The following is a 27,116-nucleotide window of genomic DNA, read 5'->3' on the forward strand; positions in this document are numbered from 1 at the left end:
AGTCTTGCTCCGGAAGAAACAACATCTGCTATTTAAAATCATCTTTAAATAATTTAATTTAGGGTTTAATTTATGCTTGCCAAATCCTCATGAGGCTAATCTCATAGTTGTCACTTTTCATACGGATGTTGATGCAGTTTGAACACACACACACTCACATAATACTGAGAATAGGCATTTAAGAAATTTTTAATATGAAGGCTACCTAACATGCAAAACTTATTCAGAAACATTTGGAAATTTTTGTTTTTCCAGAAGATTCTCATATGTTAAAGGACTCACATTGCATTCACTATTGAGAGATCTCTTCTGGGAATGAAGTATAAATAAATGTCTTATTTCACTATGGCAGTAATAGAAACTGGGGTCAGAAGCTACAGTGTATCTTCAGTTTAGTAAATCGATAATCTTTCAATCCCAAAGTCTAAGCTAAGGCATGGATGAGTTATCCATCGCTGGTATTTTGGCCGATGGCCTTTGTACTGGGCACAGAATGGTTTCGTGCTGGCATGGCTAGCCCCAGGACTCAGAGGTGGAAGGAACGGTACTTGCCACCCCCCCAGATGCTCAGCGAGTAATGAGGGGGCCAAGGGCTGGGTAGAGGGCTGCAGAGCTGTGAGAGCGCCTGGGAGTGGGTGGACAGCTTGAACAGCAGCAGGGAGCAGAGGTTTGTACAGGTAGAGGCGATGAGGTTGGAGGGGTGGATGGTGCCAGATTTTGGGGAGGCCCTTGGAGCCCATCTACAGAGTTAAAGGGTGCAGGGATGGCTATGAGTGTGGGATGGGAGAGAAGGCGTCCATCCCTCTTCAGTGCTGGTCCTGCTGCTTGTAAGAACTAACCGCAATGAAGACGTCTAATCATGAAACTGTGGAGAAACAAAATGGTGTGATGGCTTGTAGTTGGCTTTCCTGGAAGCTCCCAAATGGCAGATGCTGGAACACACAAACTGGGATTCTTGTTTCAGCCCTGCTCCCCACCAGCTGTGCGGCTGCGGGCAGTCCCCACACTCTCTGGTTTGGAGGTTCTGCATCTGGAAAACTGCCATTTGGTCATCATGCTCAGCTCATGACCTGACAAGTGCAAAGGGCTTAGCCGGTGTCCAGCTCAGTGTTTAAACCTGTCCTCTGGGCTTGGTGAGCCAGCTGTGGAAGGAGCCTGCTGGTAGGGAGGGGACTTCTCATGGGGGCTTCCCTTTTCACCATCTGGGAGCCCGGCAGTGATGGCCTTGATCTCCTTACGTGGAGGGCTTTACAGTTGACCTAGTGCTCTCCCAGAAGAAAACCCCAACCCCAAACCAGCACCCCCAGCCAGCTGAAGGGGCTTCTCCTGAAAAGAAATCTCATTAGAAAAATGCAGGTGAGGAGATCAAGAATGAAAGGAAAGTATGGGATTAGGACTGGAAAGATAGATATATATTTTAAAGTTCATTGTAATTTTAAAGCCAAAGTATAGGATTAGGACTGGAAAGATATATATATATATATATTTTAATTTTATTTTGAAATAAATTCAAAGTTATAGGAACAGTTGCAAAAATAATACAAACCCCATACACAGAACTCTAGCACACCCTGACCCCCCTCCCCCAATACCCCGATCCACCAACTTTAACATGCTGTCATACCACCATTTCTCTTTCCCTCCCTCCCTCCCTCCCTCCCTATCTATCATTCATCATCTATTGCTCTGTCTTCTGAACATATGAGAGCAAGCTGCATACACCCTTGAACAAACACTATAATTCACGTATACACTTCCCATGAACAAGAACATTCTTTTATGCAATCCCATTAAGCGCAGCTAAATTCAAGAAATTCAACATTGATATAAAGCTTACATTCTATATTTCCTTTTTTTTTTTTTTTCCTTATAGCTCAACTATGTCCCGTTGAGCCTCCTGTCCTCCATCCTCAGATTCCATCCAGGATCATCCTTGGCATTCAATTGTCATCTATTTAGACTTTTTTTTTTTTTTTTCTCAATTGTGGAAACATATATACAGCCTAAATATTCCCATCCACCCCCTCCCTAGCATTCCATTAGTGGGATTAATCACATTTAGAATGTTGCAATGTAATGCAATCACCTTCCCACCTTCCATTACTAGAAATTTCCCTTCACCTCAAACAGCAACCCTACACTCATTTCTTAACTCCCCATTGCCCCTTCCCCCACTTCTCATAACCCATACTCTACTTTCCATCTCTATGGTCATATTCTCTGATAATTTCTTTGTGTTTACTGTGGGGCTTAAATTTTATCTCTTAAATCCATAACAATCTTGCTTTTCTTTGATACCAACTTAACTTCAATAGGACATGTAAACTATGTTCCTATACTCCTCCATTCCCCCACCCTTATATAGTTCTTGTCAAAAATTACATATTTTACATTGAGTTCAAAACCACTGATTGGTCATTAGAGTTTGTGTATTTTATATCATGTAGGAAGTAAATAGTGAAGTTACAAATCAAAAATTATTGACTTCTATTTGTATTCCACTGTGGTGAGAGAATGTGCTTTGAATATATTCAACTGTTTTTTTTTTTTTTTTTTTTAATTTATTGAGGCTTGTTTTATGTCCCAGCATATGGTCTATTCTGGAGAAAGATCCGTGATCCCTACAGAAAGATGTGTGTCCTGGTGATTTGGGATGTAAGGTTCTATATATGTCTGTTAAAATTCTCTGTATCTCTTTCTCCTTTCTTTGTTTCTCTGTCAGAAGGGCTCCCTTTAGTACCTGAAGTAGGGCAGGTCTTTTATTGGCAAAATCTCTCAGCATTTGTGAGAAATTTAAGCTTTCCCTCAAATTTGAAGGAGAGTTTTGCTGGATAAAATATCTTTGGTTGGAAATTTTTCTCTCTCAGAATTTTAAATATGTCATGCCACTGCCTTCTCATGTCCATGGTGGCCGCTGAGTAGTCACTACTTAGTCTTATGTTGTTCCCTTTGTATGTGGTGAATTGCTTTTCTCTTGCTGCTTTCAGAACTTGCTCCTTCTCTTCAGTGTTTGACAGTCTGATCAGAATATGTCTTGGAGTGGGTTTATTTGGATTTATTCTATTTGGAGTTCACTGGGCATTTATGCTTTGTGTATTTATATTATGTAGAAGGTTTGGGAAGTTTTCCCCAACAATTTCTTTGAATACTCTTTCTAGACCTTTACCCTTCTCTTCCCCTTCTGGGACACCAATGAGTCTTAAATTTGGATGTTTTATTTTATCTGTCCTATCCCTGAGATCCATTTCTATTTTTTCTATTTTTTTCTCCATTCTTTCTTTTGTCCTTTCATTTTCTGTTCTGTGGTCCTCTAGGACTCTGAATTGTTGTTCAGCTTCCTCTAATCTTGTATTATGAGTATCCAGAGTCTTTTTAACTTGGCCAACAGTTTCTTTTATTTCCATAAGATCTTCTATTTTTGTTATTTACTCTTGCAATTTCTTCTTTATGCTCTTCTAGGGTCTTCTTTATGTCTTTTATATCGTGTGCCATGTTCTTCTTCATGTCCTTTATATCCTGTGCCATGCTCTCATTGTTTGATTGTTGTCCTTTGATTAATTGCGCCAAGTACTGTGTCTCTTCTGATATTCTGATTTGGGTGTTTGGGATTGGGTTCTCCATATCGTCTGGTTTTATCGTATGCTTTAAGATTTTCTGTTGTTTTTGGCCTCTTGGCATTTGCTTTGCTTGAGAGGGTTCTTTCAAGTTGTAAAAAATACAACTTGTGGGGCATGTGTCTGGGTGGTTAGGGAGGCAGGGCAGCTTTAATAATCAAACCTCCCAGGTGTTCGCGGAGATTCAAGGCTGTTGCAATAGTCTAAGCCTTCATTTCAGTTTTGCCCCAGATTTTCTCTGCTGGTGACCCACAAGTTGCCGGCATTGACGTAGCGTCCCTCGGTCCAAGCGGGCCCCCCTTCTCAGCTGTGATCTTCCAGGACCTCTGCTGAGGGAAGGCTGTGCTATGTCACAAGTGCGCACTGTCCCTCAAGGGAAGCCGCGGGCCGCGGGGCCATGCAAGGGTGCTCCCAGCCTGATGCAAAGATGGCTGAATGGGTCATCTCAACCCCCCACTTGTCACACAGCTCCGCCTTCCCAGCTCCTGAACAACTAGCTGTGTATGCACCCAAGGCCACTGTCTACGGCCAATATTGTGGCATGTGCGCGGTGCCGTGGGATACACTCCCCGTCACACTGGGTTTCCTGGAGCGGCTCTGGGTACGGCCCTGGGGAGGAGTGTCTCCAGCCCGCCAGGGAGCCGGCTGCAAGCAGCATGGTTTCTTTCTCCTTTTGGTGCTCCCCTCTGCCCCCCAGCCTTGAGGGAATCAGCAGCAGTCTATCCTCCATGCCAGACACCGAGAGGTTCACACAGCCCACTCCTGCCATGCTTCACTGCACGGTTCTCAACGTCGTAACTGCAGCCGCTCCTGGTTTTTTTTTTTTTTTTTTCAAAAGAACTAGTTCATCTCCAAACCCCAACCCCTGGTTTCCCCACACTGCAGCGCAGCCACGGGGCTTTCAGTCGGCTCACTCACTCGTTTCAGAATGCAGACTCCCGGTTTTACCAAGTGCATGGTCCCTGTGGTTTTAGCAGACCTTGTCCAGCTGGTGCGTTGCTGAAACTGGTGTTCTGGGTAACTTTCTGGTTTTTATCTAGTATTTTTCACGGAGGTGTTTTTTTGCCCTGTCTCACCTAGCCGCCATCTTAGGTTCTGATATATATATAAAAGTTCGGTGTAATTTTAAAGCAATGGTGTTCCTAAAAGGCATTTGCTGTGTAAAGGAATCCTGCCACTTGCAGGTGACCTTTCTGGGCATGACCTTCCTCAGCTGTGCGGGCCCCTGGGATCTGCTGGGCAGAGTCTGTAACAGGTTTTATGTTAAGTAGGCCCGGCCTTCTGTCAAAGCTTGCCCAGCAGTCTTCATTGGCTTGAAAGTGCCCTTTGCCATTTCATCTTTCTGTCTCAAAATACCTAATATATTTTTCTTGCCTTGCTGTCCTGGAGACCAGCCATGTAGTCAATAGAGGAGGATGGAATAATTTTGTCACAGTCTTTTGCTGGGAATAAACCAAATGATGAATGTGTTTTAGCCCAGGGGTATGCTGGAGCCCACTCAGGCTGGCCTGGAGGTCCATTCTGGGCTTCTTTTCCCAACTCCACAGGTAGCTTGAAATTGGTTGTGGTGGGAGAATTTACATCACAGAATTGGCAAGTGACTCAAGGCAGTGCCAGCTCCTGCTGCTTCTACTCCTCCTCCTCCTCTTTTCCCATCCACTTCCTTCTTTTTTCTTCTTTTCTTCTTTTCCGATAACCAGTTTACCAGTACACCCCTTCCCTCAAGATCCAGACAAGTCCCCCAGGATTTCTGTATATTCTGCGTAGCCTCATGGCCACTTCCAAGTTCAAGCCTCCTTTACCAAATTAGTTCAATCAGGGGATTACCCGTCTCCCTTGCTCACATCGTCCTTGTCACACAGGACATCGTGGAACCCAGTCTTCCCCTCATTTGTTACCCATTGCCACCCTCCTTCTCTTCATGAATTTTTGTTAAACTTACACATTTCTGAACTATCATCTGCTTTTTGAAATAAACCACATAGCTCTGGATGTTGCCTTATGTTGTACTCTGCAGATTGCACCCGGGTCTGCCAGGCTGAGTCCAAGCTCCTCGAGGACACACACCATTATTTGTACAACTGTACGTGTAAATATCTCAAACCGCTCAGGACATTGTAGGTGCTGAATAAATGTTGGATTTATTGAGGAAATATACAGAATTTTCCTTTTGTAGATAAATATTGGGATTTATTTGTGTAAATACATATTACTTGGTGTGGTAGTTTGAAGCTGTTATGTACCCCAGAAAAGGTCATGTTCTTTTCATCCATTCCTGTGGGTGTAGACTTATTGTAGGTAGGACCTTTTGATTAGGTTATTTTGTCTCAAGGGGGTCTTAATGTTTACTGGAGTCTTTACTGGAGGATAAAGGACACACAGAATAGACCCAGAGAGCTCAGAGAAGCCCCACGGAAGCTGAGAGAGGGATCCGCTGAAGCCAGAAGCTTGAAGCAACGAAACCTGGAAGGAAAGGACCAGTGGACGTTGCCATGTGCCTTCCCACGTGCCGGAGGAGTCCAGAGGCCAGCAGCCTTTCTTCAGAGAGGGTATTGTCCTGTTGATGCCTTAACTGGGACATTTTCACAGCCTGAGAACTTAAATTTGTGAGCTAATAAATCCCTGTTGGAAAAGCTACCCCATTTCTGGTATATTGCAATTCTGGCAGCTTTAGCAAACTGAAACATGTGGCTAATAAACATTTTATCTGTAGCATACTGTGTATTATTTACCCTCATATGGAAGTGGATCCAGGTTTTCTCTAAACTTGTGTCTTATAGTTTTCTCTTTAAGAAAAATAATATAAAGTTGGTATGAAATTGAATTTTTATTTGTAATGAGAAAAGAAATCAAACAAATTAAAAATTAAAAACACCACAAACATCACAAAATCCAAGGAACAAACATAAGAGTTTTTAAAATTAATGTCTGACACACCTCAGAGATGTCTTTTCCCTCCCCATGTTAGTAATACTCTTTGAATGTCTTTCTATATGACAGCAATTTTGTAATCTTTTTTTCTCATAGAGAATCGAAAGAAAATTCTACCTTTCCTCTTTGATGAACAAATAGATTAAAATTTGTTTTTTACTATTCAAAGTTTTACAAAGTATTTTTCAGACATTCCATGTGCATAGATTAGAAGACTTAATATTGTTAAGATGTCAGTACTATCCAATGTGATCGGTGAATTAAATACAATTCTTATCAGAATTCAGCAGCCTTTTTGCGGAAATGGAAAAGCCAGTCTCAAAATCATTTGTAATTGCAAGGAGTTCCAAATAGCAAAAACAGTTTTGGAAAAGAAGAACAAAGTTGGAGGACTCACCCTCCCCAATATCCAAATTTACTATTGAGCTACAGTAATCAAAACAGTATGTTCCAGGCATAAGGATAGACCTGCAGACCAATGGAATAGAATGGAGAGTCCAGAAGTATGCCCACACTGCTGTGGTCGATTTGGACTCAGAAAAGTTGTTTAGCAACATGTGTTGAGTGCACAGAGCCATAGGAGGCAACATGGAAAAATTCCTGCCTTCATTAGAGGGACAGAGGCCATTCACAGACAAGGATACATGGCTTTTAACTATGTGGAGCATAATTAGCCTCTTATAACTAAATATGTGCAAATTAAACCCAGGGGATTTTTTCAGCTACCAGATTGAACAAGATCTAACGATGTAACCATACAGTCATGGTTAGGAACAAGCACCATATACATGGCTATTAATGAAGTATGCTAATACAATGGGAAGGCTATTAGGCATATCTACCATGGCCAATTAATTTTTTAAATTTATTTTGTATTCTTAAAATTTTTATTTTTTTCAATTGATTTTTGAGAAGTGTCCCAAGCCCACCCAATGAGGGAAAGAGTATTTTGTTTAACAAATGGTGCTTGGAAAACTAGATATCCACATGCAAAAGAATGGAAGTGGACCCCTACCTCACACCATAAACAAAAATTAATTCAAAGTGGATCAAGGAGCTAAAGATAAGAGCTAAAACCATAACACAGAGGCAAATCTTCAAGACCTTGGGTTCAGCAATGGACTCTTAGATATGACACCAGAAGTATGAGGAACAACAACAAAATAAACAAACAAACAAACAAACAAAATTCACTTCATCAAAATTAAAAACTTCTGCATATCAAAGGTCATTATCAAGAAGGTGAAAAGACAACCTACAAAATGGAGAAAATAGTTGCAAACCATATGTCTGATAAAGACTTAATGTCAGGAATATGTAAGGAGCTCTTATGACTTAATAACAAAAGACAAAAGCAACCCAATTAAAAATGGGCAAAGGACTTGAACAGATATTTTCCCAAGAGGATATTCAAGTGGCCAATAAGCAAATGAAAAGATGCTCAATATTATTAGCCATTAGGGAAATGGAAATCAGAACTACAGTGAGGTATCACTTCACACCCACAAAGCTGGCTATCATTAAAAAACAAAGTAACAAGTGTTGGAGAGGATGTGGAGAAACTGGAACCCTGGTGCATTGTGCTGGGAACGGGAATGTAAAATGGTGCAGCCACTGTGGAAAGCAGTATGAAAGTTCCCCAAAAAGTTAAATATGGGCTTAACATACGACCCAGAAATTGCACTCTTAGGTGTATACTCAAAGAAATTGAAAACAAAGACTCAGACAGATACTTGTACACCAAAGTTCATAGCAGCATTATTCATAAGAGCCAAACAGTGGAAGCAACCCTCGTGTCCATCAACAGATGAATGGATAAATGAAACGCAGTACACATATGCTGGAATATTATTTGACCTTAAAAAGGAAGGAAGTTCTGAGGCATGCTGCAACATGGTCGGACCTTGCAGACATGATGCTGAGTGAATAAGTAAGGCATATGAGGGCAAATACTGTATGATTTCATCCATGTGAAATATCTAGACATAGTAAATTCATATGTAGAGAAGTAGATTATGGGTTACTAAGGGCTGAAGGGAAGGGGAAAAGAAGAGTTGTTGCTTAGTTGGTTATAGAGTGTCAGTTTTGGAAATTTTTAAAATTATAAGTATCTTTCAGCTTAACAACTTTTTATTGGTAAAGTCATGTAAGTTTGTAGGTGAGCTGCCCATTTGTGGAAAACCTCTGTTAACTTTCTTTCATATATGTGAACTGTCAGATTTGAGGACATTTTGCATTTTGTAGGTCAAGGATTAATCCTTACATCCTCTTTGACTTGACAACACTCATTAACTAGCTTGTGTTGTCCTCACTGTAGAGGTGAGTAATTTGAAATTGTTGTCCATTTCAATATTTCATATCAAGTCTGCAAGAACTTGGCACGAACCTGTACGGAGGTGAGCAGGGGAGGCCACTCCAGGTGAGGGAAGAGTAGAAGCCGAGGCTCGGTGCCCCTGGAGGGAGGGCGGTGTGCAGGTGGGGTGAGGGTAGACAAGCAGGCCCGGAAGTGAAGGAGCCCCAGGCCTGGGCTGGGCCACCAGGTACTGCCTGCAGGTAAGTGGAAGGTGGTGTTTGGGCCGCTGGTTTTGGGTCCAGGACAACCTTGCAGTGACTCCCGTCTCAGCCGCTGACTGGTTGGTGAAACACACTGTCAGTACACGCAGGGGACGGTCCCCACAGACACACACCTCATCAGGCCTCTGCCAAGAGGATCCCTGACTCGTTCTGGCCTCAGGCACAGCGGCCAGGCCCCTCCATGCCAGCTGGTGCAAGAGGTAGGGCCTGGAGGGGAGCCAGGGTGGAGAGACACAGCAGCTTTGGTATCTATCATCTGCAAAACCTCTGCACACATCTAGTCGTGTGAGCCGGGTGGCGTGTGCCCGCGTGGGGCCCTGGGCTGAGGCGTCTGCAGCCTTAGAGCCAACCGGCCTGGGCCTTTGTGAGAGGGCAGAGGTGGTGCAGGGCCGGCTCCTGCCTCACGTGGGCTCCTCTCTGTGCTGTCCCTTGCAGGGGAGTGGGCGGATGACCAGCGGCACGGCCACGGCGTGTACTACTATGTCAACAACGACACCTACACGGGAGAATGGTTCGCCCACCAAAGGTTCGGCTTCATCCCCATCTCATAGGGCCTCAAGGGTAATGGGAACGTGATGCCGGCTTCAGATTGTTCACATCCGTAAAGAAACAGAGTCACAACCAAAGCCCCCTTAGCAGCCGTGCCAGGTGGTCCTAACCCCGCCCAGGTTCCAAGGCTAGCCCGTTCCCGAGCCCAAGCAGGGCCCTGGAACTCGGGGACTGACCGCCACCTTGCCCGCTCATCAGTGGGGCAGGACTCTTGCGAAAGTGTCCCACACCCGTGGGCCCAGGGCATGGAGGGTAAGGGGGCACCCCGACCCCCAGACGTCTTGCTGCTTCCTCGCTGAACCAGCCCACACGCGGGAGGGTGGTCTCCGTCCGGTGGCTGCTGCCCGTCCCCGGGGCGCCCCGAGCAGGAGGCATCCCCCGATGGGGTGCAGATGCAGACACCAAGTCGCCCGTGAGCTGGGTCGCCGGCACCGTCGTGGCCGCCCTCGTTCTAGTGTCTGTGTCCCGAGCACCTGTGGAGCCCCAGGCCAGCGCCCCTGTCCCCGCAGGCACGGGCAGGGCACCTACTTCTACGCGGAGACCGGGAGTAAGTACGTGGGGAGCTGGGCGAACGGACAGCAGGAGGGCGCGGCCGAGCTCATCCACCTGAACCACAGGTACCAGGGCAAGTTCTTGAACAAAAACGTAAGTCCACGGGAGGCGAGGCTGGCCTGCGAGAGCCCCTACACCCCCTCTTGCTGGCGGGAAAAACGTGGGGACAGACTACTCAATCGAGAACTCTGAAGGCTCAGGGCGCCCCGTCCCATCCCCTCCAGGTAGAGCAGGGCCACCTGCGCTGTCCCTCAGGTCACAGAAGGCCTAGGGTGGGCGTGGGGGGCCCTCGAAGCCTTTCCAGTTCACAGTATCCTCCATGGGGCCCCTCCATTGGGAGGACATGGGGGCCTGGCTAAACCCTAGAGCAATGCGGAGAAACCCCGATTAGCTCAGACCCTTTCACCCGGATTGATTCAGAGCCTTTCACCCGGGGTTGGTGGGGCTGGGAGAGGGTAGAGGGGAAGCTGTCCCCGAAGAAAGAATGGGTTGAGCAAGTTACTGGTTAACATAGGAAACGCTGAACTGATTTAATCAAGTGTTTTCAAGGTCTCTTAAAACCCAGTTTATCATTTGCATGTCATTCATATGCTCTTTCCAGATTCTACTTTTAGTCTTCATTAAAACAGCACATTCTCCTCAAATCTATACCTGGTGTGTGTAATTCCCAGCAAAATGCTCATGGGATGTTTTGGAGGGGGGAGTGGGGAGGTGGGAGGAGAGGGAAGGGATCTTGACAAAAGTCATCCGGGAGAATAAATGAGAACAGCCTCCTCTGAAAAATAAGGGTAAAAATGGAGGCTTTGTTTTACTAGTTGGTAAAAAAAACCTTAGAGTCATTCAAATAATACTAGTGCATTCCAGTTGTCTCATTCAGACATCAGCATCCCCACCCTCACCTCGCTCTCCAGCCCTCCCTCCCCTCTCCCTCCTTCTCTAGCTCTCAGATGTGTCCTTTGGTGTGTCTTTCTGTGCGTCACATACATGCACTTATACATACATCCTATACAGAATTAGGGTGTTGGGGTTTTAATTCCGTAAGTAGGATTGTAACATATCAGGACAGAAACAGATACACAAAGACACACCTTGGGAGTACTTAGGTAGTTTAAATTCTGAGAAGTGGAATCATGATTGATCAGCCAAATTGCCTTTAAAAGCTGTACCAATTCATACTCTCACCAACAGAATTTGAGAATTTCTTTATCCCATATCCTTATCAACACTGGATATTATCAGTGTTTAATATTTTTATTTTTTTCAAATCCAATGGGTAAAAATGTTCTCACTGATTTAACATGTGTTTCCCTGGTTACTAGTGAGGTCCTGCTTCTTTTTGCATTTTTATTCCTGGTCAGTGTTTCTTCCTTGGAGAAATACCTGTTCCCAGCCTTGTCTGATAAATGATTCACACATACCATAAAATTATCAATCATTTAATATTGTGTCTGATGCTTGGATAGAGAGGTAAAGATTCATGAAGCAGGTTGGAAAGCTCAGAGACAGTTCCAAGTAGATAAAATAATTTAGCATTTAGTGAGGATACCATTTCAAATTAATGAAGAAATGATAGAGAAGTCAAGGAATGGTGCCAGGACAACTTGCTAACCATTGGGGAGAAAAGTAAAATTAGAGCACATAGATGAAGATAATTTCTAGAAGGAATAAAGGTTTAAATGTAAACAAGTAAATCACACATAGAAGAGAATGTTGATTTATTAACTTTGAAATTAAAGAAACAGTGTTCAAAGCAGAAACAAAAGTAAAACCAATAGATTTAACTTTATAAAAATAACCCCTATAGATTAGAAAACAATATAAAGAAAATTAAGAGGACACGACAAATGAGGTTAGAATATTTGCAACCTTTTGCATATTAAGTGCTTAGTCAATGAAATTTAAATAGCCAAAAATCTTGAAGAAAATGTCAGCCTTATGAATAATTTAAAAGATGTGACTTAAAATGATTTTTAATATAAAAAACATATAAAGACAGAAGAACTTGGTAATGTCCAGAAAGCACCAGTGTTTGTCTTGGGGTCCTAAGTGCTGCTGGGGGAGGGAAAATTATTAGGTGCCTCATTGTGGGCAAAATGCATATACACGTTTGTCCCGAAATTCTACTTCTGAAAATTTACCCTAAGGAAATATTAAGTGCACATAAAGATTTGACTCAGGGTATTCACTATAGTATTTTCTTGTCAAAGAAAAGTATCTGCATATCAGGTATTGACGATAGTAAATTAGTTAAGTATATTATAATTCACGGATGAAATAAAATTCCAGGTTGATACCTGGTACTATGGTAGAATACTTGTAAAGATGGGAAGTCGTATTTCTAAGTCAAAGCAAAGTAGGGTGCAAGTCAGTATGTCTAATTATGATCAGATTTCTGTAAAGAAAATCTCTGCACTAGAAATAAGGTCACAAAGTACATCAAGCTGGTAATAGTTTATCTCTAGCTAGTTTGACTCATTAAAATTTCTAAAACGAATTCATCGCTTTTATAAAAAGAAAAAATGTGGTTAAAGTTTTACAAGATGTAACAGGACATATCCTCTACAATACCATTCGCCGTTAGTTCATAAAAGCATAATTAAGCCCTGCTGGACTTTGCCTAATTATACAGTTTGGGGAGGTTTATGGTGATGATGTTGATAAAGCATTTGGTATTTTATAGCGGGCGTTGAAAACTAAGATTGAAGCACTTTTGTTTTCTCTTGCTGTAGCCCGTTGGCCCTGGGAAGTATGTGTTTGACATTGGCTGTGAGCAGCATGGCGAGTATCGCTTAACAGACACGGTGAGTCGCAGAGTATATGCCTGTTGTCTCTCTACCTCCACACATAAAAGAGCTGCTCAATTAGATACCACTCCCCATTAATATCCTACAAGCTTAGAGGTGATTTGGATAAAAAGTTGTGCCAACTCTTGGGGAACTTTTACATTTTTGTTTTCCCTCTTAATTTGCATGCATTAGTATAGAACCAAATTGCCAGAACTAAATCACATAATTTCACTCTTATTGCTGAAATCCAATCCCAGTTTCTGTCAACGTGAGTTGGCTAGTCCTGAGTCAGAGAGCCCTGGACAATCTTAGGGCCTCAAAATGACATTTGGATTCTGGCACAGTGACATCACCACAGTTCATCCAAAACCTGTTAGCATTTCAGGTGTGTGACTTGCACCTCTTAAAGCCTTGTTGATGAATAATTTTGTCTTTTTGTTCCTGTCCAATATTTAACATTAATATTAAATTGATGCTCCCTGGTTAATATTAAATTAGTGAGCAAATAATGTCACTATTAGGTATCCAAATATGTATTTGTGTGTGTTGGGGGTATGGATGTCTGTGTTTTTATTCCTGTCATTTTTAATGTCAGACGAGTGCCTGGACATAACGGGCAAATTAGTAGTGTCCTGATTTTGGTACTGGTTTTAGGTCCTTTGACTTGTTTGTTTATCCTCTGACTTGTTTCAAGAATAGCATTTTAAGGAGTCTGAGTCTGGAGAATGTTCTTTTGGTCTCCAAAGTCCCTTAGGTGTGCTTTCATCATGTGTTTGTTAGGTTTGGAGCCGTTCAGGAATTCATACAATGCAGCGAGTTAAAGTTTAAGTATAAAGTTTAAGATTTATTAGAGGAAGAAAGCAAGTGGGAGCCAGCAGAAAAGAAGAGAAAGATAATGGCTCCTGCTCTCTATCTGAGAGCAGCATTCTTTAAGGGAAAAAAGGAACCCACGTTGGGTAGGGTGTCTGCTGTGATGTTCTGTGCCTTGCTTGGGTGAGTGCTTATCTAGTTTTGGGGTGATTGGTTGGTAGAATTCTGAGACAATATTCTTTTTAGGAAATAAGCTGCATTATCTAACTGGGGAGAGCAGGCCTTCTTGGTTGTTTATTTTATGGGCATCTCTGTCCTTGCCTTACCCGCCTTTGAGGGGCCACTGGGACGGCCTTGAACAGCCTTGAACAGCCTTCATTCTTTAGTTTATGGGGCACCTGTTTTCTTGTGAGATAACCTGTGGGGCCCTTGAGTTAGAAACTCCTTTTACATGTTAGTTTCTTCTTCTGGGATCTAACAGTGTTAAGATTACATTATAAACTCGCCCGTTGTCTTAGCTTGCTAGGGCCCCTTGTGAGAATGAAATTAAGTTTAGCTTTCACACAGAATAGGTGTGCCTTGCAGGGTGGGACAGTTAAGAAATTGGCAGAAGGTTAAAAAGACAAACTGTAATCCACAGTCAGTCCCCCTGCTTATCCACCCACTATCTACTATCCTTGCAAGGTGGAGACTCAGGGTAGAGGTTCCCAAAATAGCCTCATAACTTGTTACCAAGCTAGCCCAGACTGGCTCTAAAGAGGCCTGTGCATAACCATTATAGTCAGGGGTGGAGATTTGTTCCAATGGTTCCTAATGTTGCAAATTTGCGTGGGAAATGTATTTCAAATGTTTCCAATTTAGGCAGGCTGCATGTTTCAAATTTGCTGGGCTAGTTAGGCTTGTTGAATAGAATGTAACCTCTGAAGTATCCAGCCAATGGAGAAACAGGGGAGGGACTTGCGGTTAGGTGTAGGGAATAAATACTGCTGGGTCAATTGTTCTGCACGTCAACCCCCACATTTTGGTTGGGCGCCCGTTCTTGCAAGATCGTGAATAAATTCTTTTCTTCTCCACAATCGGGTGAGCATTTATTCCTTTTAGGAATGGTGCTTGTTTCTCACACCCTGAAATGAAATCCCTCCGACGGGTTGGCTTAAGCAACGGGAGTTTCTTTTCCCATGGTGTTGGAGGCTGGACGTCCAAAGTCAGGCCGTCTGCCAGCCGCGCTCTCCAGAGCCTGCAGGTCATGGTGGTAGCTTCACCTCTGCCCCGACACACGGCTCTGGCTTCTGCTTTGGGTCCAAGCCCCTTTGCCCGTGAGGACCGCAGTCACCCTGGGTGAAGGCCCACCCAACTCCAAGTGGCCTTGCCTTTTGAGGGTCTCTCCTCGGTGGCCCTTTTCACAGGGGGCCCCCACCCCCAGGACAGGACCCGTGCCCACCCCCAGCACTTGCATCTACCCATTTTCTTTTCTGAGGAAGGCCATGGGACCACACTGCACCTACCACCAAATCCACCCACTCATCCTTAGCTGGCTGAGATGTTTCTGGTTTATCTGTTGCTGAGGGACAGCTTGGACCCCCTTCCGTAGCACCTTCCAGATCAGCAGAAGTGGGGTGGGGGTGGGGGGGCGCCCTCCGTCTCAGGGGACAAACGCCGCTCTGTGGGTTAGGGGGGGTGTTGCAGCCCATGAGGGCCATGCCAGTCCAAAGGCCAAAAAGACAACGAGCATTTTCTGATGCATGAACTTTTATTCAGGGCTTACTTACAGGGTGAGAAGTAGTGGAGAGATCATGACAGCTCTCTCAGGCCGGGCAGGCATCACGTTCCCGGGGAAGATGACTGAGCAATGCAAAGAGGACAGGAAGCCCTTTATAAGGGTCTAAGACAAAGGCCTCCCTAAGGGTGGGGGGAGCACAGATGCAGGAACAGGTCACTCTGACCTGGGGGGTGGTACAGGAAGGACTAGAATAGCACTTGAACAATTACATTTTGCTCTTTTTGTGAGATGGAGAGCCTCTCACTTCCTGCCTGCTTGCATAAAATTACATTTTAAGGTCAATTTACCCTTTTTTTCTTTACTGGCTTAGAAAGACAGTAGATTAAACATTTAGCTGCCTAGGTCATGCAGACTGCTGTGCACCAAACAAAGATCTGCAGGCCTGTTTTACTCAGGCCACAGGTTGCCACAGGGGGGCAAGATTGTGAAGGGCCGAGCCAGCCCCTGCCACGGCCCATCCCTGCTGTCCTCTCGGCTCCACCCGACATCCTTTGCATCCTGGGGCCCTGGCCTGGGATCCTGAAGCTAAACCGCTGGGCTGTCCTCCTCAGTGATCCCACGGTGCTCCCTGGGTGAGGTCAGGCTCCCCAGGTCAAGGGCACGGCCCCCATAGGCTCTGGCACCACCTGCAAGTTTGGGGTCCCTGGGGCCACACCTTCGGGGTTTCCCACCACCCTGCAGGTTCAGCAGTTCCTTGGAAGGGCTCACAGCACCCAGGAAAGTGCTCTTCTTTTGACCGCAGTTTTCTCATAGCCAAAAGGATTCAAATGAAAAGGAGCCAGAAAAGAGATGCATTGGGCGAGGTCCGGGAGGGTCCCCAAATGCAAGCCTTCCCAGCGCAGGGATGTGCACGACCAAGCAGGGAAGCTTCCGTGTCCAGCCCTTTTACTGGGGTCTCCTTGCATGCCAGTGGTTGAGCCGCTGGCCGCTCACCTCCAGCCCCCTCCCTTCCTTGGAGGTGGGCTCAGAGCCTCAGCCTCTGAACCGCAGGGTTGCTTCTCCTGGCTGCCCAGACCCCACCTGGTCATCTGGGTGAGCACAGCCTCCTACCTGGAAATCCCTCAGGTGTGAAGCCAACCCCCCACTCCTGGGGCAGGACAGAGGCCCCAGACCTCTCTTTAGATGAGGCTGTGAGAAACAAGCACTATTCCTAAAAAGGAATAAACGCTCACCCGATTGTGGCGAAGAAAAGAATTTATTCACAATCTTGCAAGAACGGGCCCAACCGAAATGTGGGGGTTGGCGCCCAGAACAATAGACCCAGCAGTATTTATTTCCTACACCTAACCGCAAGTCCCTCCCGTTTCTCCATTGGCTGGATACTTCAGAGGTTACATTTTATTCAACAAGCCTAACTAGCCACACAAATTTGAAACATGCAGCCCGCCCAAATTGGAAACATTTGAAAGAAAAGTCTCCTGTGCAGACTCGGAACATTTGAAAGAAGTCTCCACCCCTATTTCCTTTGTTCTTGAACTGCAGAGCCAGTCTGAGCTAGTTTGGTAACAACTTATGAAGCTGTTTAAGGAGCCATTCCCCCCCCTCCAGTCTCCACCTTGCAAGGACAGTGGGCGGATAAACAGGAGGACCGGCCACCGATTCTAGCTTGGCTTCTTGACCCTCTGCCGTTCCCCTGAGCTGCCCCCACCCTGTGTGAAAGCTAAACTTAATCTAATTCTCACAACTCCCCCCTTTTTCTTTTAAACTCTTTTTAGCTTTCACATTTTAGTCTCTTAAACCTCTGGAGAGCTTTCTCACATTCCTCATCATAAAGATCCTCCTCTTTGAGGGGGTACAAATTGTATTGTGTGTATTGAACTGGCATTTGTTTGATTAGGGCCGTCTTAATAAATCTTTGAGTCAATCCCTGTACCTGTGGGATGATATAGCACCCAACTGTTGTGAGTACTTCAGCTATGGACAATGTTACCCCTTTCCACTTTCCCAACCAGCTTTCCAATCACCCAGTAAGGGGGTTATTAATACCTGAGTTCTCTGTTAGACCTTGCAAAGCTTTGGTGATGGTCCCATCAGGTGCTATATTATTTGCGATAAATGTACAACTACTGCCAATCATTACATAAACGCCTACTTTTTTTAGCGAGCATCATGTTTAAGGCTATCTATTTTCCCATGCCATTTGGCTAATGGCATTTTGCTGCTTTGTGATGCCCTTAACTGCATTCTTGGTGCAATTGATATATTTTTGTCGGATATAATATATGTAATTAATCCAGTCTAAGTTCTTATTAATCGTGACCCACCAGAACAAAAATGACTCAAATCCTGCAGCTATTTGATTCCTAGCTTTGAACTCATTTGGGATCCCCCGTGGAACTCCCATACTGTCTAAATATATCCGATTGTCAAAAGAACCAGGTAAACTCCTTTTCTCCCTTTTCTCTTGGGTTTTCACATCCTCTGCTTTCTCAAATGCCAGGGTGACTGGGATGGCCAATTGGACCAGAACACAGGTCCTTTCCACTTTTCAGGTGACACTGGTCGGAGGACACCCCTTCCGCAGCACCACCAAAGGTCTGCTCGGGGTGTGGTTAGACTGGAGAAACTGCCGGTACTATCCTCAGTCACATCCCACACTGGGGTACACGAGGCCATGGTCCTGAGATCCTGGAGCCCCTCTCCCCATCCAGAGAGACAGGCAGAGTGGTTTCCTGGACCAAGGTGAGGAGCTAGCCTGGCCTTGGTGTTTCCTCTCCTGATTGGAGGAAAAAGGGAGGACAATGTACTGCAATTTTCCCCAGGAGTAGTGTTCTGGGAAAGGAGCAGCACACACTTGAACTTCTTCTCATGCTTTTCCACACCAAAGGGACAGGGCACGATCCGAGCAGTGGTCGGCCTGTTGCACAGGCTTAGCAGTTACTTTTGCCTAAGCTCTGGAGTGTATATTTAACCCATTCCACCCAGGCATTTGCATCCCCATATCCTGTTTCTATTTCTATGGTTTGCTTTAAGTTTTCTGCTTTGATTATTCTAATTACCTTGCCCCCTTAAGTATTACTGAAGGGCTAACTGGAGAGAACATTGTTAATGACAAGTTTAATAGAGGAGAAAGGGCTCATAGATGCAATCTCCCCAGAGGATCCCTACCAGTAACCTCTATCCCTATACCATATACCCCATCAACTCCCCCACTGGTATTGGGTTGTTTATCAGCTCCTTTAATAGTTATTACCACTGGGTTGCATTGATGATTCTTGCATTTTGGTGGGGTATTACCTTTATAAAAGTTTGTTTTATCCTTTTATTTCCAGTGGGTTGGGCAGATCCAACTCCTATCTACAGTCCATCCCTTGTATTGGGTAGTCCACCATACATCAGCCCAAGAAAGGCCAGGGGAGGCTCAGCTGAAAACATTCCTTACTGGCTCCGGGCATAGCTATTTATCCTTCCCACTCAGCCACCGCTGGTACTCCAAATTCCCACAGTCCACTGCCTGACATGCGTCAAACTGCACTGTTTGAAACTCTTAAGCTTTCAGTTATATTTATTACTAGTTTGACAGGACTCATTGCCTTCCAAACTGGGAACATTATGGCTAGCATAATTATCCCCATTCCTAGTCTGAGCTTTAAGCTGCCCATTCTTCAGTTTTCTGAAGCACCTGACCAAGTGGTATGGAGACACAGGGTTTGACCTGCCCCCCACCTTTTCCAATATTCTCTCCCAGCTATTGTCTTTTTAGAGTGACCCTGAAGGGATCTGAGGTTGAAGTTATTTTCCAAGATTTGCACGGAGTTGCTGGGTACTTACTGTCCGGTTCAGATACTGGTCCCTTTACTCGGGTGTAGTGAGTCCAGCCTTTCTTTGCCGTCCAGACTGCTGTTTCAGTTGTTAACAAAACCTGATAAGGTCCCTCCCAGGCTGGTTGAAGTCTGGACTCCTTCCATGTCTTGATCAGGACCCAGCTGCCAGGATGGTGTTGATGGACAGCAAATTCAAGGGGTGGAGTCTGGGCCAGCAAACCAGGGTGCCTGAGGGATGACAGAGTAGGAGACAAAGCCAGTACATAATTTTTAAGGAAGAAGTTCTTTGAATCTAAGGAAGGGAGATCTCTAGTTTTAGCCGCCCCACTGGGGGCATCTCAGTGTAATCAACTTGAATACTCTGAAATGGCCTGAGCCTGGTTCCCTTCCCCCATGTACTTGTTTCCTTAGAACTTTATTAACCCTTTGGCAAATTATGCATCATTTACATATTTGTTTAGCTACAGTATAAAGGCCCACACATCTAAAATGCTTAACAGCCAGGTTACACATGGTCTATACTTCACAATGACTCCCCTGGTGTAAAACTGCTAACACTTCCCTCAGGTACAGACACCCCTGAACTCATTTATATGAAGCACAGCAAGAATTTATCAGCATTTAAGGCTATTTACTGCTAAACAGAATGGAGCAATTAGACTAAAGGACAACAATAATTCAGAATAACCCAGGATTAATGAACAAAAAGGCTCACCATTCCCAAATACCCACTGAAAATCCAGTCTTCAATATACCCAGTTCAGTGATGCCTGAATATACTTGATTTACATGTATGTACACCTTGAACACACACACAAGGTTTGCTGCCAGATGAGTAATAATCCACTCTTCAGGGGGAGGATGACAAGCCTTGGTGTGTGGCATTTGACAATATAAGTGGTGCCTCTATTCCCACCGGAGCCAGTTTCAAGCTAGCAACCTGGCATCACCAAACACAGAGCTGGGAAGAGACATGCACCACTCACTGTCCCAAGTTTGTTCAATGCAGCTTCAGTGAACCTCAACCCCTTTTACAGAAACGTGTGCATACAATTCTCTTGCACTCTGATTATGAACCTTTTGCTTTTGCCCAAAATATATCAGCAAAATCATACTACAAATCACAAGAACACACAGCCCCTTATATATTTGGAACAGACAGATACATACAACTTACACATACTCAAACCACTTCTACCTAAGGGAAAACGCTGTACACAGTAAAATTCGTATATACACACCCAGAACCATACAAAACCACACATTATGCCCATTTGCAAGCATGTATAGCCAGTTTCTTTTACAGTTTCAAGTAAAGAGTTGTTTCATTCTCCACACTATTGTGAACCTGCACGTAACTGCCCAGCTTTAGAGTACACACAAACTAGTATATGCCACAAAGACATAAAGAAGGATCTCCAGTCTACCAGAGATGAGCACACAGGAAATCTCTGCCAAGTCTCAAACCAGACACTGACAAACTTCCACAGCTTTAAAGACTCCTACATAATCGTATCACGTGCTTTCATTACATACAAATATAATTATCCCACATCCCTGTGTAAACACACAACCCAAACTTCCATTAGATACACAAATTTTTAACTCCTAGAATTCATACACTAAAATATGCAAATGTATCCACCAATATCTATTCAGCCCCACATCACTTAAGTATATGGATAGAGAATTACACAAACCCCATGTCACAGAATCCTTAAATCTGAACATATACAACACCCCACCAAACCCAGAAATTTCCTTAGTTCCCTTTTTTTTTTTTCTGGGGAAGAGGTAAGCCAGCCATGGCCTGAATTCTGCCCCCAGACCAATCCCCCCTCTTTCTAACTGGCCCCAACTGCTTCTCTATCTCACCCGTCTGTCTCCTTCCTGCCTCATCCCTAATCTCTCCTTGACCATGAGGTCAACTGTGCTCATAATGACCTTGGCTTTCTGCTTCTGCTTTTCCTTCTCCCTTCTTACAAACACTTTCTGAGAGTCTCTCAATAACTCCTTCAATGGCTTATCCAACCATCCGTCCATTTTCTGGATCTTTTTCTGAATATCAGGCCAAGATCCCTTTACATAGCTGACCTTTAGCATTCCCTGGGCCACAGGATTACCGGGTCCATCCCTGAGTATTTCCTCAGCTGGTCCCTCAACCTTTGCAAGTAGGCTGAGGGGGTCTCATCTTTTTCCTGATTTACCTCAAAGGCCTTACTTAGGTTCTGGGATTTGGGTACAGCCAATTTTATTCCCAGTATAACTAGTTCTCTAAGATTTTCCATCTATGTTCTAGCCCCCTGATCATTATTATCCCAATTGGGGTCCACACTGCGGAACTTCTGCCTCACCCCTTGTCCGGGCGGGTGCTTCCTCTCCCATCCTCTCATAGCCGCCCTCCTCACCATTCCCCTTTCCTTTCCCGTGAAGAGGATATTTAGTATGGACATAAGTTCAGACCAGATATATAAACTGGGGCCTAAGAATGAGCTAATTGTTCAGCTAGCCCTGCTGAGTCCTCCATTAATGATTTCATTTCCTTCTTGAACTTCTTTACTTCTGTACTTGTTAATGGGACATTTACATAACCAATTTCTCCTGATCCAATAGATACTTCCCTGAGAGGGTACAGAGACTCAGCGGGTTTATACACCCTCACCCTCCTCTCCTCAGGAGCCTCTGGAAACGGAAGCTCCTGTATATCTTCTTTGCATTGTTCCAATTGTTTTCTCACCTGGGGGTGGGTTGTAACTGGTGGAGCAGTCGGCACCGATTGGCTCTCCGACTGCCCCTCCCATTGCCCAGGGGCGGGGTTTGGTTCCATTGAATCTTCAGGGCTTAATGGTTCCTGCCCCAATGGGGGAGGGGAAACACAAGGCGGGGAAAGCTTAACAAAGGATTCCAGGTTTTCATTTCTAAAGATTCAGTCTTTTGTGGTATAAAAACTGGTTTCTTTTCCCTGCAGCCAGCACATGGCATAGTCAGATTTTTCCTTGGAAAAGTTTTCTTTTTATTAACATAATGCATGAGGTCTGCACAAAGCCATTCCTCATCTGTCCCGTATTTTGGCCAGAATACATCAGGCGGCAAAATGCTTTCTCTTGTCCAAACATAACAATAATATTTATTTATATCCTTTCCCTTGGTCCAATCACTTTCGGCCCAATGTTTCAACATCCTCCCCAGTGGACTATCCAGAGGAATGTTCCTGGGGGACCCTACAGGTACCCCTTTCCCTTTTTTTTCCCCCTGGCCGGCCAACTGACTCTATTCCCCATTCTGAGTCTTGTCTGGGTGTCTTTCCCTTAGGATCAGCCTCAGACTCATCAGAATGTCCCCACCACCAAGGTATAATACTTAATAGTCCTTTTTTCTTACCTTGATCTGTGCACAGAGTTACCTGGTGGCTGCAAGGCACGTTTTTCTTTCCCTTTTTCTTGTCCACAATCGGCAGACCTAAGCATCTGATCATGGGTCTCACCAGCAGTCAGAGGTGGGCCCCCAACGACAGAGTCTGAGACCACTCAAACGGCGGGGCACGCCGTCCCTTCTTCCATCCCGGGGGTCCTCCCCGATGCTTCGGATCCCGGACTAGCCCCCAAGAAATTGTGAGAAACAAGCACTATTCCTAAAAAGGAATAAACGCTCACCCGATTGTGGAGAAGAAAAGAATTTAGTCACGATCTTGCAAGAATGGGCCCAACCAAGATGTGGGGGTTGGCGCCCAGAACAATAGACCCAGCAGTATTTATTTCCTACACCTAACCGCAAGTCCCTCCCCTGTTTCTCCATTGGCTGGATACTCCAGAGGTTACATTCTATTCGACAAGCCTAACTAGCCTGCACAAATTTGAAACATGCAGCCCGCCCAAATTGGAAACATTTGAAAGAAAAGTCTCCTGTGCAAACTTGGAACATTTGAAACAAGTCTCCACCCCTCTTTCCTTTGTTCTTGAACTGCAGAGCCAGTCTGAGCTAGTTTGGTAACAACTTATGAAGCTGTTTAAGGAGCCTTCCCCCCCTCCAGTCTCCACCTTGCAAAGACAGTGGGCGGGTAGACAGGAGGACCGGCCACCGATTCTAGCTTGGCTTCTTGACCCTCTGCCATTCCCCTGAGCTGCTTCCACCCTGTGTGAAAGCTAAACTTAATCTGATTCTCACAAGGCCAAGTCCTTACTCCACGGCTCCACCCTCACCCTGCACCCACAATTTTTTTAACCCAACTCTCTCATTTTTATTTCCGAAGTCTCTCGGATTCCAATATTGAAAAGAATCTTTAATTCTTTGCCTCTCAGACTCAGGGCTTCTGCCTCCTGAGTCGCCCCAGGGCAGGCTCTCCCGGCTGCTGTGGCCTCCCCCACCTCCCACATGTCACTCTGTCCTTTGCCACTTTGTCCCCCAAATGGCTGCCGTCCTGTGACCTACGGAGTAATTGTCCACCTCTGCTGCCCCAGGGCCTTCCACGACCTCACACAGACCCTCCCTCTTCGCCTCCCAGCCCCTTCGTCTGCTAAAACGAATTACTGACTGGGGGCCATTTCCTAGCTCACCATAAAAGAAATGGCCACAATGTTTGATTTTGGTTCTAAAAGTGAGGCCCCACTTCTCTTCGTGGATCCCGGATGCTCTAGTCTGCGTTTGGGGGTCCCCATTAGCCATGGACATCTAACAAACATGTAACCAGTTCGACATATCATCTTGCCATGTGCTTCATCAGCCAATTGCATTTATATTTATGCATGTAACCACCTACACACCCACAGCTGAAATTAAAAAAATTTTTAATTGGTTTTATTGTTAGACTGTGACAGTGAAGTACTTAGTGCCTTCGCTAGGCTCTCTGTGGGGCTGGACACCTGCTGTGTCCCCTGAAGGAACGTGGCTGAGTTTATCCCACTGCCACCACCAGTGACAGATCTAGCCCTAAAGACTTACGGGTGACTGAGCAGTCATTTTAATTTGTGGAGTGGTAAAAAGTAAAACACATCTTAGTAAAGTGTTCAGCAAAAGTTACATTAGAAGTTAGTATTTCACAGTGATGGAAATAAAGTAGAAAAAAATACCAACATCTGAATATTGACGTATGCCCCAAATACTGTTCTTATCCAGACAGAACCTCACACAACTTCAGAGCCTTCGGATCAGACTACCCATCTTGCTTTGGGTGATGGTCAGGACCCTGGTGAAATAGAAAAGCCTGTATCTTCTCTTTCACCCCAGTAAGGGGAAGGTGTTCTCTCTAGAGCAAGGCCATCGTCAAACTGTAGCCAGTGGGCCAAACCCGACCTGCCACCTGCTTTTGTAAAACTTTGTTTTACAAAACAAACACAGCCACACTCCTTCACGTACTTATTGTTTATGGCTGTTTTCATGCTACAAGGACACAGTTAATAGTTGCCACATAGACTCCCACCAAGCCTAAATTGTTACTTTTTGGCCCTTTACAGAAAAATTTTGCTGACCCTGCTCAATAGCAGTGTTTTTCAAAGTGCGTGCAGCAGCCCATGGGGGGTTGTAAAATCAATTCAGTGGAGTGTGAGAAACACTTAAAAAAATAAAATGGAGTAGAAAATACCAAGTGGATCTTAGTAGCAGAGACATGTATTTTTGTTTTCAGAGTTTGTCTGTGTGTTTGATTCAGCTTGGTCAATGCCCTGGGGTCCGCGGTTGTGGTGTATAATGTGTTCCCTGCCGTGATGCAGCCTCTGGGCTGGGCCTGGGTGTTTGAACCGCTTGGTGCCTGTTAAATGTGAGAATTAGATTAAGTTTAGCTTTCACACAGGGCGGGGGCAGCTCAGGGGAATGGCAGAGGGTCAAGAAGCCAAGCTATAATCTGCTGCCGGTCCTCCTGTTTATCCGCCCACTGTCTTTGCAAGGTGGAGACTGGAGGGAGGGGGGTAGAGGTTCCTTAAATAGCTTCATAAGTTGTTACCAAACTAGCTCAGACTGGCTCTGCAGTTCAAGAACAAAGGAAAGAGGGGTGGAGACTTGTTTCAAATGTTCCAAGTTTGCACAGGAGGCTTTTTTTCCAAATGTTTCCAATTTGGGCGGGCTGCATGTTTCAAATTTGCGTGGGCTAGTTAGGCTTGTTGAATAGAATGTAACCCCTGAAGTGTCCAGCCAATGGAGAAACAGGGGAGGGACTTGCGGTTAGGCCTAGGGAATAAATACTGCTGGGTCTATTGTTTTGAGCGCCAACCCCCACATTTGGTTGGGCGGCCATTCTTGCAAGATTGTGACTAAATTCTTTTCTTCTCCACAATTGGGTGAGTGTTTATTCCTTTTTAGGAATAGTGCTTGTTTATCACATTAGGTTTCCCAGACCCTGGGGAAGTAAGTCTGCCCTGCTAAGAGCCTCTCGTCCCAATCAGGGGAGCTCAGGAACAGCCATGCCCTGCAGCGGTCATGGCTCCAGCTCGGCCGATGTCTTTCAAGATCCTTTTTCGCTTCTAGCTCCTGCTCTGGAGAGCGGCGGCTGGTGGGTCCCTGAACAGTGGCTTAGACGTGTTCGCACAGTGTAAAGCCTGTCTTTGTTTTTGCCTCACATTTACTATAGCAGACTGAGTTTGCACAGACAGTCATTCTTTACATTTTTAAACTGAAAACAGGAAAGAGGAGAGGAAGAGGAGGAGGAGGAGACAATGGTAGCCGTCATTCCAAAATGGAAAGCCTCCAAGATCACGGAGCTGGCCCTATGGACGCCCACCCTGCCTGATGAGCCACCGCCCGCAGACATGCTGTCTGGCCCTGAGGAGGCGCCGGTCACCGAGGGTAATGGGGCGCGTGGTGGGTCTGCTCCGGGGCCACGCGTGGGTCGGGGTCCCTCCTGTGTCGGGGTCCCTGGGAACAGATCCTGGGTGTGGAGCGTGTAGCGGGGTTCCCAGGGCGAGCGAGCCTTTGGGCTGAGCGTGCGGCGGGTGACAGCGGCTCCTGGGGAGCAGGAAGGAGGGGCAGGAGGGGCTGGATGTCTACAGGGCCTGGCCCAGGGTGCGGGTGCTCACACCCCGGGCACCGTGGGAGCCTGGAGCTAGTGCAGCCCTTTGGCTCCCGGCCGGCCTCGGTCAGTGTTGGGACCAGCTGGCCCGGGAAAGAGCAGCCTTGGGTAAGGCTGCGGAGCCAGGTGGCAGGTCCTTCCTAGGAGGCCCTGGGTAGCGCTTCTCCGTGACCTCCACGGTGTCCTTCCTGGGATGTCCTTGGGGCGCCTTGGGATGTGGAAGGAGGCCATGCGGGGAGGGAGTCTTCCGACTGCAAGCGAGGGGGCGCCAACTTGGTGGGCCTTGGTGAAATGATAGTGACACCAAGGGTCCTTCACTGGCTGCTATAACCCGGTGCACCAGGAGGGCTGCGTGGCCTCGGGGGAGGTTTTGCTCGTCTCTGGCCTCTGCCCTCCTCTGAGTCGGTCCCACCTGCAGGCACCTCTTCCTTTGGAGACTCACGGCCATCGCTTTACCAAATTGTCATCCCGTCCACTCTCAATCCCAGGGGACAGAGAACCCCTCTGTTGTAGTTTGCTAATGCTGCGGAATGCAAAACGCCAAAGATGGGTTGGCTTTTATAAAAAGGGGGTTTATTTGGCTACACACTTACAGTCTTAAGGCCATGAAGTGTCCATCAGTAATTGGGTACCTGCACTGGAGGATGGCCAATGGTGTCTGGAAAACCTGTTAGCTGGGAAGGCACGTGGCTGGCGTCTGCTCCAAAGTTCTGGTTTCAAAATGGCTTTCTCCCAGGACATTCCTCTCTAGCAAGCTTG

General features: G+C 45.7%; 1 protein-coding gene across 3 annotated transcripts in view; it reads left to right on the forward strand.

Moving 5' to 3' along the window:
• RSPH1 (radial spoke head component 1) overlaps positions 1-27,116 on the forward strand; it is a 38,170-nt gene that overhangs the window by 6,297 nt on the left and 4,757 nt on the right. For 2 of the 3 annotated variants that reach the window (XM_037831301.1, XM_037831318.1), the window contains 4 exons: positions 9,555-9,645; positions 10,178-10,313; positions 12,950-13,021; positions 25,972-26,134. In XM_037831301.1, coding sequence (XP_037687229.1) covers positions 9,555-9,645; positions 10,178-10,313; positions 12,950-13,021; positions 25,972-26,134 — 462 coding nt within the window. The remainder of the gene's footprint in view (positions 1-9,554; positions 9,646-10,177; positions 10,314-12,949; positions 13,022-25,971; positions 26,135-27,116) is intronic. The other variant, XM_037831308.1, reaches the window with a different exon arrangement.

This window comes from Choloepus didactylus, chromosome 1, assembly GCF_015220235.1.
Source record: "Choloepus didactylus isolate mChoDid1 chromosome 1, mChoDid1.pri, whole genome shotgun sequence".
Lineage (NCBI taxonomy): Eukaryota > Metazoa > Chordata > Mammalia > Pilosa > Megalonychidae > Choloepus > Choloepus didactylus.